Here is a 21,019-nt window from a genome sequence, read left to right as displayed (position 1 = left end):
GCAGGCAGGGAATTCTTTCAACCAGCTCAGACTATAAGCAAAATGTAGGTGATCACAAGAACTTTAACTTTAAATTGTGATTGTATGGATAAACTGATCACACTTCCCGACCAGAACAGTTAACTTTTAATTTTCTGCTTATTTTCATTATTCAAAGAATATATCTCTTCCACTATCCTTTTCATCTCTACTGCAAGAATTTCAAGCTCTTTCCAAGGCCTTTACTTTTAGTAATATTTAATCGCTTTTCCAATCACTATTTAATCAAATCAAAGCATCCCAATTTTCTTCACTATATATATATATATATATATATATATGTGACATATTTTGAGTTAATTCCTATATAATATTTCACACACACACACACACACACACACACACACTCACATTGTTTTTTGTCTTCAGTCATTTGACTGATTTGATGCAGCTCTCCAAGATTCCCTATCTAGTGCTAGTCATTTCATTTCAGTAAAGCCCCTACATCCTACATCCCTAACAATTTGTTTTACATATTCCAAACATTGCCTGCACAATTTTTTCCTTCTACCTGTCACTCCAATATTAAAGCGACTATTCCAGGATGTCTTAATATGTGGTCTATAAGTCTTCTTTTAACTATATTTTTCCAAATGCTTCTTTTTTCATCAGTTTGCTGCAACAAATCTCCATTTGTCACTTTAACCACCCATCTGATTTTTAACATTCTCCTGTAGCACCACATTTTAAAAGCTTCTAATCTTTTCTTCTAAGGTACTACGATCGTCCAAGTTTCACTTCCATATAAAGCAACACTCCAAATATATACTTTCAAAAATCTTTTCCTGACGTTTAAATTAATTTTTGATGTAAACAAATTATATTTCTTACTGAAGACTCGTTTCGCTTGTGCTATTCGGCATTTTATATCGCTCCAGCTTCGTCCATCTTTAGTAATTCTACTTCCCCAATAAAATTCTTCTACCTCCATAATCTTTTCTCCTCCTATTTTCACATTCAGTGGTCCATCTTCATTATTTCTACTACATTTCATTACTTTTGTTTTGTTCTTTTTTATTTTCATGCGATAGTTCTTGTGTAGGACTTCATCTATGCCATTCATTGTTTCTTCTAAATCCTTTTTACTCTCGGCTAGAATTACTATATCATCAGCAAATCGTAGCATCTTCATCTTTTCACCTTGTACTGTTACTCCAAATCTAAATTGTTCTTTAACATTATTAACTACTAGTTCTATGTAAAGATTAAAACGTAACGGGATAGGGAACATCCTTGTCGAATTCCCTTTTTTATTATGGCTTCTTTCTTATGTTCTTCAACTATTACTGTTGCTGTCTGGTTTCAGTAAATATTAGCAAATGTTCTTCTACCTCTGTATTTGATCCCAAATTTTTTTTAAAATGCTGTACATTTTATTCCAGTCTATTTTATTGAATGCCTTTTCTAGATCTATAATGCCAAGTATGTTGGTTTGCTTTTCTTTAATCTTCCTTCTACTATTAATCTGAACCCTAAAATTGCTTTCCTTGTACCTATACTTTTCCTGAAACCAAATTGGTCTTCTCCTAACACTTCTTCCACTCTCCTCTCAATTCTTCTGTACAGAATTTTCTAGTTAAGATTTTTTATGCATAACTAGTTAAGCCTATATATATATATAGCTTAAGAAATTTTCCTCATGAAAAAAAATAAAAAAATATATATATATTTATGTAACCACTGATATGAGGGCGGTCCAGAAAGTAACTTACATTTGTGCCTAGTGTGGAGATGGGTGGGGATAGAGCTGCCATCTTGGCGTCAAAATGTTTCTACACTCAGTAAGCGTCAAGCTGTCATAGTGTGTGGACTGTGATTTTTCTACTTTGCTCGCTGTGAATTATTGAAATGTATGCTTCAATAGAAAATCCTGCGAGTTGTGAGGTGCGTTAGGTTTACTGGCAAAAAACCTCAAACCAATTGAAATTCAAAAGCAACTTTGTGAGGTGTACGGAGATGGAATAATGATTGAAGGTGGGGTGAGGCAGTGGTACATTCAGTTTAAAAATGGTTGCACCAATGTTAATGATGAGGACCGCAGTGATTGGCCTAGCGTTGTGACTGATGAACTGACGATGAAAATCAATGATAAAGTTCGTGAAAATCACTGCATTATGATTACAGAACTCTCAGTTCATTTTCCTCAAATTTCACGAAGTTTACTACATGATATTGTATTGGCAAAGCTTGGTTATTATAAATTTTGTACAAGATGGGTAAAAATCTAAGGTGGCAGATTTCTACAGAGAAGGAATTGAAAAGCTTGTGCACTGTTATGATAAGTGCCTCAATTGAAATTGAGGCTATGTAGAAAAATAGTTTAAGATTGTCCCTTTCAAATGTATATAATAAAATTTCTTTTTTTTTATTTGGTTGGGTTTTTTATTTCAAAATGTAAGTTACTTTCCGGACAGACTTCGCATATTGATGAAGAAAATTTCTGTAGATGCAGTAACCAACCTACTTCTACCGTCCGACATCCACCAACAGTGTTGACAAAATAATTGATGTAAAATATGATTTTCAGTATTTAAAAATTCAGCAACTTCTTTTGTAAAGATTGGCAAAGCTCTTAATTACAAAATTACTAGGCTTCCAAGCAAAATTATTATTGCAAAGAAAAAAACTGGATAAAAGAAAAATCAATTACTAAAATTTTATTTGACTTATTTCATTCTGCACTCTGGGTTTATATAGGTAAAATATCTGATTTGTTTATAGAAAATTAACAATTACATTTAAATTGTGTGATCTCAACAAAACACATTCATTCACTACTAGTGCAATTTCTCTGACTTTTTCATAATGCTGGAAATAGTAGTGAAAACTGAAAATCATGTGTACATTTAAAAGTTAAAAATTAGTAAATCTAAACAACAGGCGCAGTAAGAATAGGGAAAAATGGAAATATAGTTTTTAAAGTGAATCCAAAAAGTCCTAAAAGATACTATTCACAGATCACAGGTGATAAGTTTTTTATTAAAAAATTAATCTAAAATTTAATGTTGAAAAAACTATGCAAATATTTTTTTATTTTAGACAATCTATTTTATTTTAAAGTATTTATATATTTTAAGACAATAATTCTGAACTGATATAAAAATACTGAAAGAAGAATATTTTACAATCTTTTTTTAAGAATTAAAATAAACACATAAAGACATTTATAAATGGATTAAAATAATGTTGTTGAAAATCATCTAGAAATAAAGGTCATAAGAAAAAATCCTAAATGAGTGACTTAACAATGAAAGATGCTGCTTTGCTTGCATTCATAACAAAAAAGTTGTTTAGATGTCATCAAGTTCATCAGAGGTGTATACCTAATCCAGCAATATATGTACATAAAATGTGTCTCGGCACTGAGAATATAGCCAAGTGAGCCAACTATTATAAATAAACCTGACATATAAATCAATTAGTAAGGTGAAAGTTAAGCAACAGCTTTTCCTCTTAAACCAGCATCTTCATAGTACAAACAAATTTTCTAAAAAAAGTTTTAGTTAAAAGATATGGCCAACGCAGCCAATGTATAATTTTTTTTTTAAAGCAATTTCTCTTAAGTTTCTAACCATCTGTAAGAATACTGTAGCAAATAAAAACCCATAGTTGTTAATAGTAAATATGATATGTAATATTTTTATTAGAAGTGAGGAAAATTAATACTATCCATCCAAAATTTTCATAATTTTATTATTACAAAACTGATTTCAACACTTTCAAATGAATAATATAAGAACAAAAATTATAAATGCAGTTGAGTAACGGGAATGAAACAATTTTTAATGATCTTATAGGTTACAGATTTGGTTCCACATTTACTAGAATTGTTAGAAAAGAATTATTTTGTACCATTCAAAAGGTCAAATTGAAGAAATGATAATTTTTCAGTAATGCTGATCAGCATCACTGAAAACTTAATAAGTCAAGTAATAATATAACCTTTAAATGTTTAAAAGTAGTTTGAATTTACTATTTTTTAACAAATGAAACTTTGTGGTTCACTGGTGAAATCGTAGTTTCATTGTTGAAGTTAACTTTTAATATACAATGTTAACAGCAAAAAAAATCAAATAATAAAAAAATATATAAATTACTTTAAAGTTTATAAATATATCTGACATACAAGTCAATTGATAAGGTGAAACTTAAGCAACAGCTTCTCCTCTTAAACCAGCACTGTGTTCGGGTTTTCCTGCTAATTCCAAGATTTTACGAGCTGTAGGATCTTTATCCAAGATACCAGGTCTTTCACCCTGTAAAAAAAAAATACCATATGATTAAGGAAAGGAGTAACAAGAGGTGGTTTTTTATAATTCTGAAATCCATACTTGAAAAAAACCAAAAACTAATCAAATTTGCATCTAAATTAACTTAGGACAAATATATTCAATATTAATGAATAAGCTATGAATTAGTCATCTTACAAAAAAATTAGTATTATAATTTATCTTTACTGCAGCTTAAGTTACCAATGTTCATGAGAGAAAAATTTTAAAACTCAGAAAGTATAATAAATATGCAGTTTTAGGTTGGTGTTCAATTTATTTAATTACTGAACTGACAAGTGTTACTTTCCTTCAACCATATTAAAATTTATTGACTTAAAACTAAAGTTACACTAGCGTCAATGAATATGTATACTTTTGAAGAAAAGGAAAATGTAAACATGCTATCACATATGTGAGCAAATTAGAACCCCACAAACTAAGATGCAAAATGTATACTCTGAATTGAAAAACAATAATTTTGTTATGAACATTTCCATTTCATTTCAGAAGAGAACAACAATTTTAAAGGTGTTAATTGAAAAATATTTTAGTCAAGAATTAAGTACATATAAGTAATGAAAAAATACTTAGATATATTTTAGCAAGCGGATGCAGAAAATTCAGGTATGTTTAATTCTCAATAAATTGTTTAGATTTTCTAAATGCTTATATAATTTGTTAAACATGGAAGGATAATAAGGCCCTCTTGTGGAGGCAAAAATGCAACAAGAAAATTCTTATTTATTAACATAAATAAAAAAAATCTTTAATTAAAGAAATAAAAAAATTCTTTGTTTTAATAGTGATACTATTCATTTATTTTATTCACAAAGTACAATTACTAAACTGGATGTTTTTTTTTTTGTGTGAAACATGTCAAACCTGTGACCTGAATTGAAATCCAGAACTTTCAAATGAAAGCAGATACTACCACTCAGTATTGGAAGTCTGCATTTGAACATATACATATTATATATATCCATGCATTCAATATGTCCATAAGTTTAGTTATTTTACTAATTTAATTCTATATAGAAGAACTTCAAGATGACTTCTAGTCTAATAATAGAGCTCAACTTTTAATGGCAGCAGGAAAATTAGACTGCCAAGAAATAACCTTCAAAATAAACAACATGGTTAATTCCTTCAGTTATTTAAAAACTATAATTACTGTGATGAATATGCTTTCTGATTAAAGCACAATAATCATCACAATAAAAATGATCAAAGTTAAAATAAAACATCAGCTTATCACAAAACTAGAGTTTTCATAAATTTCAAAATAACTTTTTATGTTAAATTGAAGATAAAATACTGAACAAAGAATTATGTAATAAATACTATTTTTTTTTTAAGAATATGGCATTTTAAGACACAAAAGTAAAGGATGCTTGTTAAAGGAATAATCAGTTATTATAAATGCAGGGCAGATTATGTGTCATCCACAAAGATCTTGCTTTGCAAAGATGCTTCCTTTGTATGTGAGGAAGATTTTTATTTTTTTATAACATTTCTAGTGATTTAATATGAATCACTAATGATTTAAGAAGTTAAATCATTTATTAAACTACTTTAATTTATCTCTACAGCAATAAGTTAGAGACTTAAAATTTTAGAAAAAATCTACAATTTCTCTTTGTTGCAAGGATGCACATGCGTATAAGCAGCATTCCAAATAAACTTGCCTAAAAAGTTATAATGGATAAGAAGAGAATTATGAAATAATAAACAAGATAGATATCTGGCTGCTGACCTCCATGGTGTTGTGGTAACGTCTCAGCCTTTCATTCAGGAAGTTCTGGAAATTATAATTTTATAAAAAATTCGTAAAATCTTTTGGTAACAGAAACTATTATATTATTCTACTTCTTTAAAGTAGGCAAACCTGATGCTTACATAAATCTGCAATAACTCATTTTCTAAATTATTATATATGAAAATAAAACTCTAGTACTAAGATTACCTTTTCTTCACTTGAGAGAGGGGCAGGTCCAACACCCCATATCTCAAGGTGTTTTACTAGGAATTTTTTATTTTCCGACAACATAGTGTACTTGTTATAAGTTGTGCAAACATCAGAACACTGACCACCACCAAATTCTCCATCCAGCCACAAACCCCAGTAATTAAACTGACCTCCCATTCCCTGGAAAATATAAAAACAATTCAAACAAAAATATTGCTGTAAAAGAAAAATTATTCTAAAATCTTAACTAATTAGAAAGGCAATGTGACATTACATATATAAAATTATTAAAATATGTTAACTGTTGTTTAGAATCAAAACAAAGATCAAATGATCTAGAAGCCTGCAGGCTTCTGTTCTAACAGACCACCCCCATTGATCATAACCTGTTGGAAAACTTATTTGAAAATATATGTTCAATATTCCTTTTTTACCTCTCCTAATCTAATCGGTGGACTTCCTCTTTTATGCTTAATAGTTATCAATCAACCACGACAAAACTATCACTTTATATTCTATCAACTTCTATTGAATATTACATGGATAAGATCTGAAAATTATAAATTGTGAGAAATATATCCTGGAATTATCTCTTACACACAATCCTTTCAAAAAATCATCTCTTATAAAAAAATAAATTCCTGTAATAAATGATGAATACAAATAGATTACTTAAAACTGTCAAAATTAAATAAATCTATATAAACAAATTTTTAATAGGTCTGATTTTATAAATATTTAATAGAAATCAGTAAACACTTTAATACTGCATTACTGTTTTATGAGGATCATTCAAATATAAATTGGAATCTTACCTAGCTTTATTGATATTAGATAGCATTATAAATAAATTACCTTATTTTTCTACACACTTTCCTTCAACAGGAACACATTTTCTCAGGTAGCTTCATGATCGCTACATAAAAAAACACAGGATAGATGCTCCAATAACCAATTGCACAAATAATGCTTGACTACACCATCATCTTTGAATCTTTCCCCTCCTAAAGCTCATTTCAACAAACCAAATATGTGGCAATCACACGGTGACAAGTCCGGTCTGAACGGTGAGTGTTAAGAGGCGTCCAATGAATTTTAGCAAGTTTATCATTAGACTGAGCTGCTATATGCAGCTATGCATTGTCATGGAGAAGGAGGATGTTGCAAATCAGTTGCTGGCATTGTTTGTTGCGATAAGCCCCCTGATGTCATCCAGCAACTGACAGTAGAATGCTGTATTTACTGTTCTTTGTTCTTGCAGGAAATCAATCAGTACACCTTCTAAGTCCCAAAACACAGTTGCCACACAACCTTTCCAGCTGACAAGTGTTTTTTGGCCTTGATCAGTGTCCCCTCCCACTTTTCTATGACTCCGTACTTGTTTTTTGCTTTCCAGGGAGTAGTTGTGGAACCACATTTCATTGCAGGGCACAATTGGTCCAAAAAATGTCTCTCCTTCTTCCTCAAGGGATTCAGAAGCTGCTGACAGATGTCTTTCCAGACATTTTCCTGTGCCTCATTGAGAAGACATGAATCCACCTCGCCGACACTTTGCTATATCTAAGTGTTTGAACATTGTATCCACACTTTCAACCTTATATCCACCTCTGATGCAATTTTAGCACCAGCTATGTGGCAGTCATCTTTCACAAGGTCGTGAACGGCCTCAATGTTGTCATCATTGATACTGGGTCTGAGGATGATGTTCATTACTTTCATTTTCCACTGCACCAAGACCACTTCAAAATTTTTGGCCCAAACACTTTTGTTTTTGACAGGGTAGTAACTCTGAATTCTAGAGTCAAGTCAAAATTTCAGAGGATTTGACACCTTTGTTGGTGAGAAATCGGATAATAATTTGTTGTGCAAAAGACAATGGAACCTCCTGCTCAGACATTCTGCTACTAACATGAGAACGTGACCTACAGGCATGGATGGTTGGATGCTCCCCTCCACACATATCCTACTAACTACCCGCAGAATCCCTCCACATTCACTGCTCTTGCTCAGTTCATGCAGAAAAATTCTGGTATATGTGTGAATGACCCTTGTACTATTTCACACCCCACATATATTCAAAACAACTACTGCAGATCAAGAGTTAATATAATATGCACAAAAAATAATGGGATCTAGAAATTATGTAGCAAAAACTAATCCAGTTTATAGGTTATGCTGGTAAAACATAGATCTGAATAAGATATAAACATACTGTTATAAAGTAACCATTTTTTATATTCAAATTCACATTGTACTGAATATTTATAAGCTTAAATTGATTAATTATTTATCAAGATACATTAAAACAACTTGGGTTGTGCGAGTCTTCTTATATGTATTCTCCTTGTTTTATTTGTTTCAGGCTTGAATATTTTTTGTTTTAATAATAATACTTCTCTAATGTTTTCTTATTTCTCTAAAAGTTTTCTGCATTCTGCAACTCCTGAGGTCAGTTATAAAGTACAGTTATGAAAGTACAGTTATAAAGTAATATTTACAATTGTTTATAATTTTGGTAGGTAAAAGGCAGGTATTCATGTAATGCAATGAATGCTAATTTTAATCCTTTATTCTGTGTTAAATGTTTGATAATAATTTCCATTCCGTAGGAAATCAGGCTGTGAAAAAAATCTTTCACAGACTGTGAATAGTACCATTTTATGTAAGATTTTATGAAGTCAGACTCTAATAAAATATGAAGATCTTTATCTTTCATTTTAAAGAAATAAATAACCATAAGCAAAAATTTAAGAGAATGGAGAAGTAACCTCAGATTTCAATGCTTTACTTTTACTTCACCAAAGCAGTTGATCAATGTAAGAACTAAGTTAACTATCTTATTACTAATACATTATTAAATTTTAAAAACTATTTTACAGAAAAATAAGACAAGATGTGGAAGATGTATACTAAACACACTACAAGGTGTACCTGAGGATGTATGGGACCCCAAGAACCAATTTTAGTTCTCATATTAACTCTAGAAGGCAGAAAGATTAATTTCAGAAGACAAAACAAAGCTACTTCCATGTCATTTATATATCTTGAAAACTATTTGATAATGTAGAATAAATAGAATGTTTAAAATTTTAAGAATAGTACTTAAACATAAATGAAAAAAGTTATTTATAACACAGGTCAACAAAAAAAAAAAATTCGGAACCAAGATAAAAGTAGGTGAATTAGAATGTAATTCTTATGCTGAATCTTAAAATGAAATCAGTTTTTCTTCATCACCCACAGATTTTAAGTTATGACCATTTAAAATATTGAGAGACTTCTTAAATAACAAAATACAAAAATAATAATAATTACAATTAAAATTTCTATCTTTATTTTGTAGACATTTATGTTTATCTTAATTTCTTTTTTCTTATTTTCTTTTTATATTCAGCAAAGTCTTCTCTTTTTATCATCCAGTAGTAATCACTCCATATGATTCATCCCATCTGCCTTGATAACGTTGTTCCATCTGAAATATATCTTGGTGGAACCTTTCTCCTAGTTCGTTGCTGATGTCACTCACATTTAACAGGAAAAAGTCAAAATGAGAATGTAAAAAATGAATTTTCAATGACATTCTGCGGCCTAAATTCTTGTAGTTCAACAAGAGTTCATTTATAAGCTGATCATGGTTTTCAGCTTTTTTATTTTCAAGAAATCCAGTAATGACATCTTTGAATGACTTCCATGCTGCTAGTTCTTTAGGATTCACTTTGCTGTCAAATATATTTTCACGAATTAATTTGCTTATTTGAGGCCCAATGAATATTCCCTCTTTTAATCTGGCTTCATTTAATTGTGAAAAAACAATGGCTAAATATTTAAAGCTGTTTCCATCTTTATCTAATGCTCTTACAAAGTTCATCTTCATCAGGCCTAGTTTTATGTGTAGAGGTGGTAAAATAGTACGATCTGTTCGACAAGGGGAATACTGATAACTTTTTCCTTTCCTGGGGTAAACTGATTTATTTTTGCCCAGTCATTAACAACGAAGTGTTTATCTATAGCCCGACTATCCTGAAAACACAAGAAACATAAATTTTGTAAAGCCTCTCTGGAGACTGAGAAGAAGCTCTGTCACTTCCAGGTCAGCAATGATTTGCCATGAGTTTCATCATACTTAATAGCTTTTAAAATTTTTGACGTATTTTAATATGTTTCTTTCATTCCTACAGCATGTGCTACCGATACAGAAGAAAACGTATTCAAGTTATGCAACAACACTGCCTTTAAACTTCTTTTTAATGAGTCTATAAATAAACACCAATCATGAATAACATATTCAATGTCCAGTTCAGACATTAGCCCCTTAACATCATTAAACCAAAGGAATAAAGGATACTTGAAAATCTTGTTTTAATAGAAGTTAAAACAAGTTTTTGTAATTGAAAGATAAAAACAGAGATGAGTGTCTAAAGGTAATAAACTATCTACAGTCAAAAAAGTTTTCTGTATTTTTCTACCGGAAAATTATATCTTAATAAAACAGAACAAGACTTAAAAATATTTGTATATTCCACTGATAATAGTTAATTTTGAGTATCTAGCAACAGTTTTAAAGATCATTGACGTTAAAATAAAATTTTAAAATTAAAAAATCATTAAATTAAAATTTTTTTGTTTTGATTTCTATATACTGAAATTTTAGTATCCTTGTTTAATAAATTCCATTCTTTAAGACATGAACCCAGGCGTTCTGCATATTGTTTCGATAAATACAAGTCTCAGATTAGATTGCTCAGTTCTGCTTGTGAGATGAGGTGGAGGTTCAGTATTTGGATCTTCTGGAATGTAATTTAATATCTATTAAAGTTGAGGATTCATCGGTTGAGCCTTCTGGGGATCAGAAATTTCTTTCCAAGAAGTTGAAGTAATGAGAATCAGTAAATCAACACCGAAGTACTGGTCTCATAGCTGAACAAACATTTGGGTATGCAATACTGCTTTTATTGTTTGAATTGAAACCAGTAACATGACAAATTTTCTTTTTTTATTTTTAACCTATGGGTTAGTTTAACATAGCACCTGATGCATGCTACATATGGAGCCCAAGATTTATCTTGGTCTCCCAAGGGACAGTCAAAATAATGTTTGTAAGCAGTTTTCAGCAGATTCAATACTAGTTTTCATTGACTTTTCATGAATTCTCCACAAACGTAACAAAAAATATTTGGAAAATTTTTACAAGCCTGATTTTCTTCATTGTAAAATTCAAACTGTTTTAATGAATGATAAACTGAAATACATTACAATAATACTTACTTAATTATAGAAATAATTAAGTTTTAATTTATAAATACTTAATTACTTAAAATATTTCATAAAATTGTTTCACCATGGAGTGCAATTAAATACAGTGTGAAACATACCCACACACACACATACACACACACACCTTAACAAATCTTGATGTTCAATAAAATAATACCAAGAGTTGCTTTATCATAAAAATATTTGACTAAATTTATGACATCACGTATGAAACAATTTTTATAATATGTGTAAGATAAAACCACTATCACAACTAAATAGAACTAGAATAGAAATGAAAAGAGCAATGATTAAAACAATCAATTTACCAATGATAATACAAAAGAGAGAGTATCAAAGTATTTTATACAGAGTTCACGAGGGAAATTCTTATTTAATCAAGACAGGCACCACAGTTTTTATTCACTTGGATATAAAGCTAAGCATTCGATGAAGTTATGGTTAATGTAATTCTCTTAAATAGCAGCTGCAGCTGGAAAAATTCTTCTGGTGGTCTGCAGTATATAAATATTGTAAAACATTATGACCCTCAATATCTAATAATGTAGAAACAAAGTAAATTACACTTGAGTGACCAGTAACTGTTTGATGTATTATTATAAATGGTAATTCCTTTATGTAATTCATGAGAAAAACTTTTTTTTAGAATTATATCATTTTAGAATATTGCCATGTGGATATCCTACGTGCTGCAAAGGTTGCAAGAGAAAACAATTACTTTAATGTCAATGATCTTTAAAACTGTGTGCTAGATATCCAAAATTATCAGTGGAATATACAAATATTCTTTTTAAGTTTTGTTTTGTTTTATTAAGATATAATTTTCCAGTAGAAAAATACAGAAAACTTTTTCGACTGAGGATAGTTTATTACCTTTAGACACTCATCTCTGTTTTTATCTTTCAATTACAAAAACATATTTTAATTTCTATTAAAACAAGATTTCCAAGTATCCTTTATTCTTCACAGACAATTACGAATATGTTTTATGATCTAAAGCTATTTTTTAAAAATATATATTAGTTAAAAAGAACACAACTTTTGAAGTTACAGAGTTATGAAAAATCTGTTGGTTTAGGTTTAGCTAATACTATAAACAAAACTTGAATAGACCATGTATTTATTTTTTATTCTAAGTTAAAAAAAGCTGACTACACAGTTATGAGACTTTCCCATCATGTTTTCTGATGTTAATTAAAAATATTTATCATTTTATTTAAATATAATATTTTTTGCTTATTTGATTCAAGGAGTCTAACTAAAGCACAAGCGGCGCATACTGTATTTTATTCACACGGGTGTGGTGGTACTAGCAACCACTTTAAATACTTTTTTACATTTTAAATATTATTCATACAAACATCCAGAAAATTTCCATCTGGTTTTTTGGGTTTTTAAGGGATCAAAATGCCAAGATCTGGTGAAAATTGCATATGCCCAAATCGGACCGATTACAATACCCCCTTCTAAAGCTATAGCTTTGCTATAGTGCTTGACGGGAAAGTAAAAACACTACTAATTCTATATGGGACTATATAATGAAATGTTTGACTCTTAACCCTTTTTCTTAGAACTATTATGATTAATAAAATCTGACTAAAACTGACTCCTTTGTTTTCTCATAATAATTTTATTGTGCTCTAATTGTAATAGCTAATAAAGTGATTTCATTTTACAATAATAATATAAGCATTTTCTCTCTTGATAATACTGATACAATAATTTAATGATTTTCAAATGGAATCTTTATTTATATAGATTTATACCTAAAACATGAACACTGATATATATGAAGTCTGCTAAAAATTAGTTATTATTTGTTATTTATTTATTACGTTTCTTTAATTTTCTAACAGTTTATTTTATTCTTTTATGGTAAATGGTGCGTAAACAAAAACTTCCCATTATGTTGAGATCCATCTGCTGCCTTGCTTGTACATAAACATCATGTGGTAAATTATTATGCAAGGATTTCTTTTACTCATTTTCCCTAAGGTGATCATTAAAAATGAATGGTCTATTAAAATTTGTAGCCAACATACCAAACATTAACAATAAACTTTTATGAAAATTAGCTTCTACTGAGCAAACTGTACTTTCACAACTTCAACAATTGCAAAAAAAGTTGTTCAGGTTATAGATATGAAACATTTTGCAGATTGAAAGGATATTAATTTTCTTTATGATGTATTCATTATGTTTTACTGTGGAATAAACATTAACTACTTAAGATAGGAATTTTACTGATATGAATATTAATAATAAAGTAATCACATCTATAAAACACACACATTGTTTTCAAAAAATGCATTATACTTTTATAGAAAATTTTTTTTTATTTTACACAAAATTTGGCATTTCTGTCTGAAATCTTGATGGTCATATGAAGCATTCAATGTACTGCAAGAAAAATGAGATTACATGTATTTTCCAATAACTCAACAATTTTTTTTGTTACATTTCATCTTCAATCTGCATTCACAAATTTGAAAGCTACTTTCTTAAAATAGCTCACACTATTAAAAATCATTCAGTATGTTCAAAAAACATAGCTGCAGTATATACAATTACATTTTTACCATTAAATGACAATATGGTGAAGACACGCTGATATTATTTATTTCAAGCAGTAAAAGAAAAGAGTTAATTTCAAGATTTAATTATGTTAATGTTTTCATTTCTGATGTAATAAAAATTTTTTGAAGCTTGTTAATTATTGATGACTATTTAGTTCTTCCTAAATCATATTGTGTAGAATATGAACATGCTCATCATTTATATATATTCTTATGTCATTAATAGGCTATTAACATTATATAATTAACAAATAACAATCATATCTGATACTACATGATTAAACTTGTTAACTACTTTTTTTTTTGGATACCCATAAAAGAAATAATCTACTGGAAATAGATTTGGAGAACAGACAGGATACTTGATTGTTTCTCTAGATCTAGAAATGAATCATTAAAGATTTGCCATATCTGTAGAGCGTATGAGGTAATGAAATCCTTTTTATCTTGCTGAAACTATAATTATTTGTCTAACTGTTGTCCAACATTTTCCTAGATGGCTAGTAAAAAACTATTATACATTCATAAATTACTTTAGTACACCAGCTTACAATTTTGTTTCATATAAATATTAAGTTAAGTAGTTTAACGTTTAGTTTAATCATTTTAATTACACAAAATTAAATTTGATAATGAATTTTATCCGCATAATTTAGTTGAAGCAACTTTTTCACTTTTTTTTTGAAATGTTTATAGTTATTCAATGTTAAAAATTAAAAAAGGCCTTCTCAACATCCTTTTCCAACACAAACTGATATATTCATAAATTCTTTTTTTTAAATTTCATCCAGTTACTTTCAACATGTACATATTAAGAAATCTGGCATTTTTGAAAAAAGGAAAGTAAGTTATAAATGATCAACTTACCAAACCATTTGGCATACTCTGCTGGTGATAATTTAAGTACATGAAGTGTTCATTGTATCCAGTAGGATGAAAAACCTTCACTTCAGGTAAAAGAGTGAAAAGGAAACACTTAACATCTCCTAGATATAAAAGAAATACCAAAATAAAATAATAAATAGTATAAAGCTAGAAGGTAAGCTTATTTTGAAATTTAGTGTCCTAAGTATACAGAAAAAAATTATTTGTTTTTTTTTTTTTAATATTGAAAACACACTTTACTGGATTTTCAGTATTTCAGAATGTATGAAAATTATAAATATAAGTGTTTTCAAAATATGACTAAAACGAACTATGAGCTAAAAAAAATCACGTTAACAAATTCATACTCTACATCCTACATCTTCACAGGATGTCAGACCCAGAGAAGAATTATGGTAAATCTTTTCTCTGGAAATTAATCAATCAGAGTACACAGGATATCTACCACTAATATTGGAAACATATTTACTGAAGTTATTATTCTGTACTTGCACAAGGGATCACAGGAAGTATTTTCAGGTACTTTGCTTGGTTTTCCTTTGAACTGTACAGTATTAAAAGTTCCAAAGTATTCTCTAAAAAGGTAAGGTTAGCTAGCAAGCTTTTTGACCAATTAACATATTTTTAATTAGTCAGAGATACTATCAATACCAGTTATTATGTCCTGTATAGCATTTACAACAGGCATCCTCTTTTCCCACCAATTTCCCTTCTGTGCGGCAGGTGTATTTTCATCTACCCTCCTCATTTATTTTTTTACATCATACTGAGCAATTTCAAAGATTAAATTCTGACTCTAGAAAGATTAAATTCCTTCTAAAGTCAGACTAAAAATATTAGTCATCCAGTCACTAAAGTCTTGGGTACCATACTATTTGAATATAAAATTCATAGTGTGTGGTCCAGAAACCTTATGTCTGGTATGCAAATAAATACTTAAATTGACTATATAAAAATAATTATGTAGATCACATCAGCAATGACTTTATTTAGTTTTCTAAATATATATAAAAACAAATTTTTGAATATATAAAAACATACATAGTGCATACTATAGATATATATATATTGTAAAGACTGAACAACCAGGATTATTACTTATCTTGTTTCAATCCATATCAAGCAAATTTAAATGCTAAAAAAACTGGGTAGTCCATACTTCAGTATTTCATAGTACACAATGCATTACCAATTTTATAGGTTTATTTACCATATTAATGTAATCTTTTGTAAAAAATTTAATAATTCAAGGATTAAATATTTTTACAACTTCTTTTATCGAGAAAAATAGCGCATCATTTTCAATATTATTTCCATGATTATATACATGATTTAATTTTTTATTATTTTTACTTCCTTGTACAAATAAAGGAAGTATAGTAATTGCAAAAAATTTCAGTTTTCAGATTTCAACAGAAATAACCATTTTGACGTGACATCTGTACGTACGTACGTATACATACATATGTATCTCGCATAACTCAAAAATGATTAGCCGAAGGATGTTGAAATTTTGGATTTGGGACTTTTGTAAGATCTAGCTGTACACCTCCCCTTTTGTTTGCAATCAACTGAACAAAAAGTGTCCAAAAAAAACAAAATCCAAAATATTTGAATTTTGGACTTTTTCTTAACTGTAGTAATAAGCCCTCATTAAGAGCTTTTTAACAATATATATCATAAATGGTACTTTTTCCATTGGTTTCAGAGTTATAACCAAATTAAATTTTCATTAATAAAATATTTGTATTTTACAAGGAGAAGGCACATCGGTTTAAATCCAATTTCATATACATATATTTTTTTAACGGTTTTTTTTTAATTTAAATACATTGATTTATTAATAATTTAACCTCTGACTGTAAAAAAATTACAATAAATAATAATTCAATAATAACAATAAAAAAAACATTTATATGAAAAATATCAGAAGTTATTAGTGAAATAAAATTTAATGTACTTTTCATTTTAATTCAAAAATGTTTACAGAGGTTAATAAATCAATATATTTAAATTAAAAGAAAAGTTAAAAAAAAAATATGTATATGAAGGCGGATTCAAACCGATGTGTCTATATGGTTATGGATCCAACACATTCTCACTTTTCCACAATTACTTGAGCGACGTGAAAACATCAATACATTAACTAATATAAAATGCAGATACAGACATCACAAAAAAATGTGATGCAATGTGGTGTCCACCACAATGTAATTGTATAACTGCCCACTTTATTAAAGAATTGTAAGATCATATCTCACTTTCGAATAAAGTAAGTTTAAATGAAGTGCAACAAAAAATGTGGTGTATAAGTAATTTAATAGGAGTACAAGGAAGTCATGTGTTGTCAACATCAGATTTTTACTCTATAGTTCTTACAATTGTCTACAGTACCTTTTCTTATTACATAAGTAAAAAGATGTGAATCATCAATAATTTTTATGAAGTAGAAGTTATTTACAATATATATTTGCCATTCCTTTCTTCAGCTCGTACAAGTGAGCACTATGCTCAGTAATATTATTAACTGTGTTTCCTGATTTTCAATACAATTTGATGTTTTTAAAATGAGTGCTGTGCTCATTGGCTATGAGGCTGAACGTACCAGAGTCGCTAGGGAACTCGAGAGAGTAAATTCCGTTTTGGATCTGCAGGTCAATTGGAAGACCCATAGAGAATGGACAATAGTGGATGGCTTCCTGAAGTATCTCGCACTGAGCAGATCAACTGAGGGGGTATGAATAGAGTAGTACCCCAGGTGGCTAGGGTACCACCTGGACAGTTAAGATTGGCCAGAGGTAGGCACCTCGGTAATTTAGAAGTATATTGGGAATTATGAAAAAGAATAAGATGTTGGCAGGAAGGCAACTGCACTGCTAAGGGCATGGTTAGCCATGCAGCTGTGAGATGTAGCACCATCTTGACGAGGCAGTTAACAAATGAGTATCAATATAGCTGTCAGTGGGATGGTGACTGCACTGCCGACGACATGGGTATACATGCAGCTGTGAGGTGTAGTGCCATCTCGACAGTGGTAGTTTTAGGTGATGAAGAAAATATCACGCAGGACTCTGTGATGGAGCTGAGTGGGAGTCAGTGGTTTGTTCACCTGTCCCTGGTAGACCAGACTGGAGTCTATAGTTATAATCTAACTGAAGGCTTAGATTAAAAAGAGCTGAGGACATTAAGGTAAATAGAAATAAATTCTGTTGTTGCGACCAACATTGCTGGAGGTATGCATTATATTTACCAAATAGACTTGTAAGATATGAGACATTTACAATCACAAGTAGCTTACTGGAAATGTAGAACTAGGTGTGGGGTTCGTGCTTCCGTGAACTTGGTTAGCTAGTTCAGATGGTAACGATACGGATATAGTTAAGAGACGGTAGGGCAGTCAAGATGTCCGGAAGAGACCTGCAGTAAAGGCAAATGCTGAGTTAAAAGTCTACCAAGGCTTTTCTTTTACATTGGTGGCATCCCAACCAAAGCCTGACTTATAACTGTTAGGTGTAATCAGTTAGAAGGTCTGAAGACGACTCCCGTTAAAGTCCATCATGGCTAGGAACAGAGGGGGGTGGTGTCTTCCTCTAAGTGGGTTGGGATATGCTCATTGGCTAGTCACGTTTACTATTGTTTGTAATTTATTTTTTCATTTACACCTGTTTATATATATATATTTTTTTGTTTTTTTATTCAATACCTTATCTTAGAATTTTTAATTGCACAGTACATGTATATTATTTTGGATTTGTTACATTAAACTATATTATACAAGGGATTAACCAAAATTAATGAGAATCTGCACCTGACATGCAATCTAGATATGGTTGCAATTTATTATGCCACTAGGCATAGCAAGTTTACAGTATTCTGTGGCAGTCTACAAACCTCTCTGTATACTCGTATGGTATTCAATGTCTGTTTTTCTTGGGGCAATTTTTGTGATAAATGATAATAAAGAGTAGAGTGAGTTAAATTTTATTTCCTCAAGGAAAATGGCTGCTGAATCAGAGAAAAAAGTTTCAAAATGCTTTCAAAGAGGAAGCTTTAAATAAAACATAGGTCTATGACTGGTTTTTACTTTTAAAATGAGGGGAAATGTCACATGGAAGACCAACCAAGATCTGGTAAACCTTCCACAATTAGGAATGATGAAAATCTTAAAAAAATTTATAATGCAATTTACAAAGATTGTCATCAGGCTATTGAAGAGATTTCTGAATTAACTTGTGATCTTGAAGATCTTGTCAACAAATTTTACAGATGATTCAAACACGAGACACATTGCTGCAAAATTTAAGCCTCAATCGTTCACAAAATATCAGAAAACTAGTGTTAATATATGCTGAGACTTGAAACACATCTTCAAAATCCAGATTTTTTTCCCTCTAAGTTATGAGAGGTAGTCAGAGTTGGCAGTATGGTTATGACTGTAACGATCACACCAGTGGAAATTACTGAATTCACAGACACCAAAAAAATAAGACAAGTTCAATCAAAAGTAAAGATACTGTTGATTAGCTTTTTTGATAAGAAAGGGATTCTTGACAGAGAATTTATTCCAGCTGGACAACTGATGAATCACCATATCTACCTGGATATAGTGAGAAAACTTGATGAGAGTATATGACAAAAATGCCCATCAGTGTGGCGATTGATTTCTGCACCATAACAATGTCCCCCTCCAATACCACCCTCCACTTCAAATAGTTTTTGTCAAAAAGAAAGATACTGTCCCTTACTTTCTTTACTGATAACCTTAGTCTGTGCAACTTTTCCTTGTTCATATGCACAAAAAAAAGAACTCAAAGAAAAGCATTTTTGTACTGCGGAGGAAGTCAAAGATAAATTGCTCCAGGCCCAAGGCCTGTAGCGTTTCACAGTGGGACACCACTGAGGTACATATATTCACCATGATGGAGAGTACTTTGAAGGAGATTAAAGTTTCAGCAAGAAAAAATTATTACAGTAATTTTTTTTAAACAATTCTAGTTACTTTTGGGTACCCTCTTGAATATGCAATTTGTAGTTTTTTACTTACTTTTTTTTGTAAAGTATATGTGATTGTAGCTACAGCAAACAAAAAAACATACACTAATAAAATAAAGTGCTTATTATTTGCTAAGTAAGTTTTTGTCAATTTATTTCTAAAAAAATATTTTTATTACGATTTTTTAAACAGTTACCAAAACAATAAACAAGAATTAAAATAAAAGTAGAAAACTAATCTATAATGAAAACTTAAATGTAAAATCTTAATACTATAGGAAAATAAATATGTAAATATGAAAGTATTTTATTAATATAATCAACCATGAACTATTATAATTTCATAAAACATTTTTTATAATAAATTTCTAAATTAATATTTAGCTAAATTCACTAGTAAAACAGTACTACAGAAAGTGTAGCTACTAATGTTCAGGCATGATTATCTTGATGTAAGCAGAAGTTTCCAAACATGCATATCTCTAATTAGTAAATCAATGCGTTACAATGTTTACGCATTGTAACGCATTGAGTTACAAACAGTGCTGATTTTCCATAAACTTATTATTAGTCAATCCCCCTTACAATAACAGACTTGGGTTTCAGTACTCTTAGTTATTTCATCAAAGAAATAAACTAAAATAAACAGTGGAAAAATAAACGCTTGGCTTACATAATATCTAAGCCAATGAAGTATGCGCGCATTGATCAGAAATTGCAAGTAAGGGCACTGTCATAGCATTCCTGATCTACATGTGCTACAGCTAATGGAAATGTAGCAGGATAGACCCTATGGTCTTATGTATGTAAAAACGGACCATTATGGGAATAAGAGGTATTTACTAAATACTGTAATTTTAAAAAGGTGAAAACATGAATAAAAAATTGTTGAATTCTTTAAAATAAAAAAAGTAAAATTAAATGGAATAAATAGATCTATAATATCTGGTGGTGCACTGTTGGCCAATCCTGTTTACAAATCCTATTGGCCAACACCATTAGTTCTGTTTTTTTTT

The 21,019-nt window shown here is 29.9% G+C and overlaps 1 protein-coding gene across 1 annotated transcript in view; it reads right to left on the bottom strand.

Moving 5' to 3' along the window:
- LOC142326427 (MTOR-associated protein MEAK7) overlaps window positions 1-21,019 on the bottom strand; it is a 104,070-nt gene that overhangs the window by 8,474 nt on the left and 74,577 nt on the right. Inside the window, exons 6-8 of the mRNA XM_075368923.1 lie at window positions 14,994-15,112; window positions 6,274-6,456; window positions 4,166-4,295 (exon numbers count right to left, since the gene is read on the bottom strand). Coding sequence (XP_075225038.1) covers window positions 4,188-4,295; window positions 6,274-6,456; window positions 14,994-15,112 — 410 coding nt within the window. The 3' untranslated portion in view covers window positions 4,166-4,187. The remainder of the gene's footprint in view (window positions 1-4,165; window positions 4,296-6,273; window positions 6,457-14,993; window positions 15,113-21,019) is intronic.

Source organism: Lycorma delicatula, chromosome 1 (genome assembly GCF_047948215.1).
Source record: "Lycorma delicatula isolate Av1 chromosome 1, ASM4794821v1, whole genome shotgun sequence".
Classification (NCBI taxonomy): domain Eukaryota; kingdom Metazoa; phylum Arthropoda; class Insecta; order Hemiptera; family Fulgoridae; genus Lycorma; species Lycorma delicatula.
The sequence above is the reverse complement of the archived record's forward strand: the minus strand, read 5'-3'. Positions and strand labels throughout refer to the sequence as shown.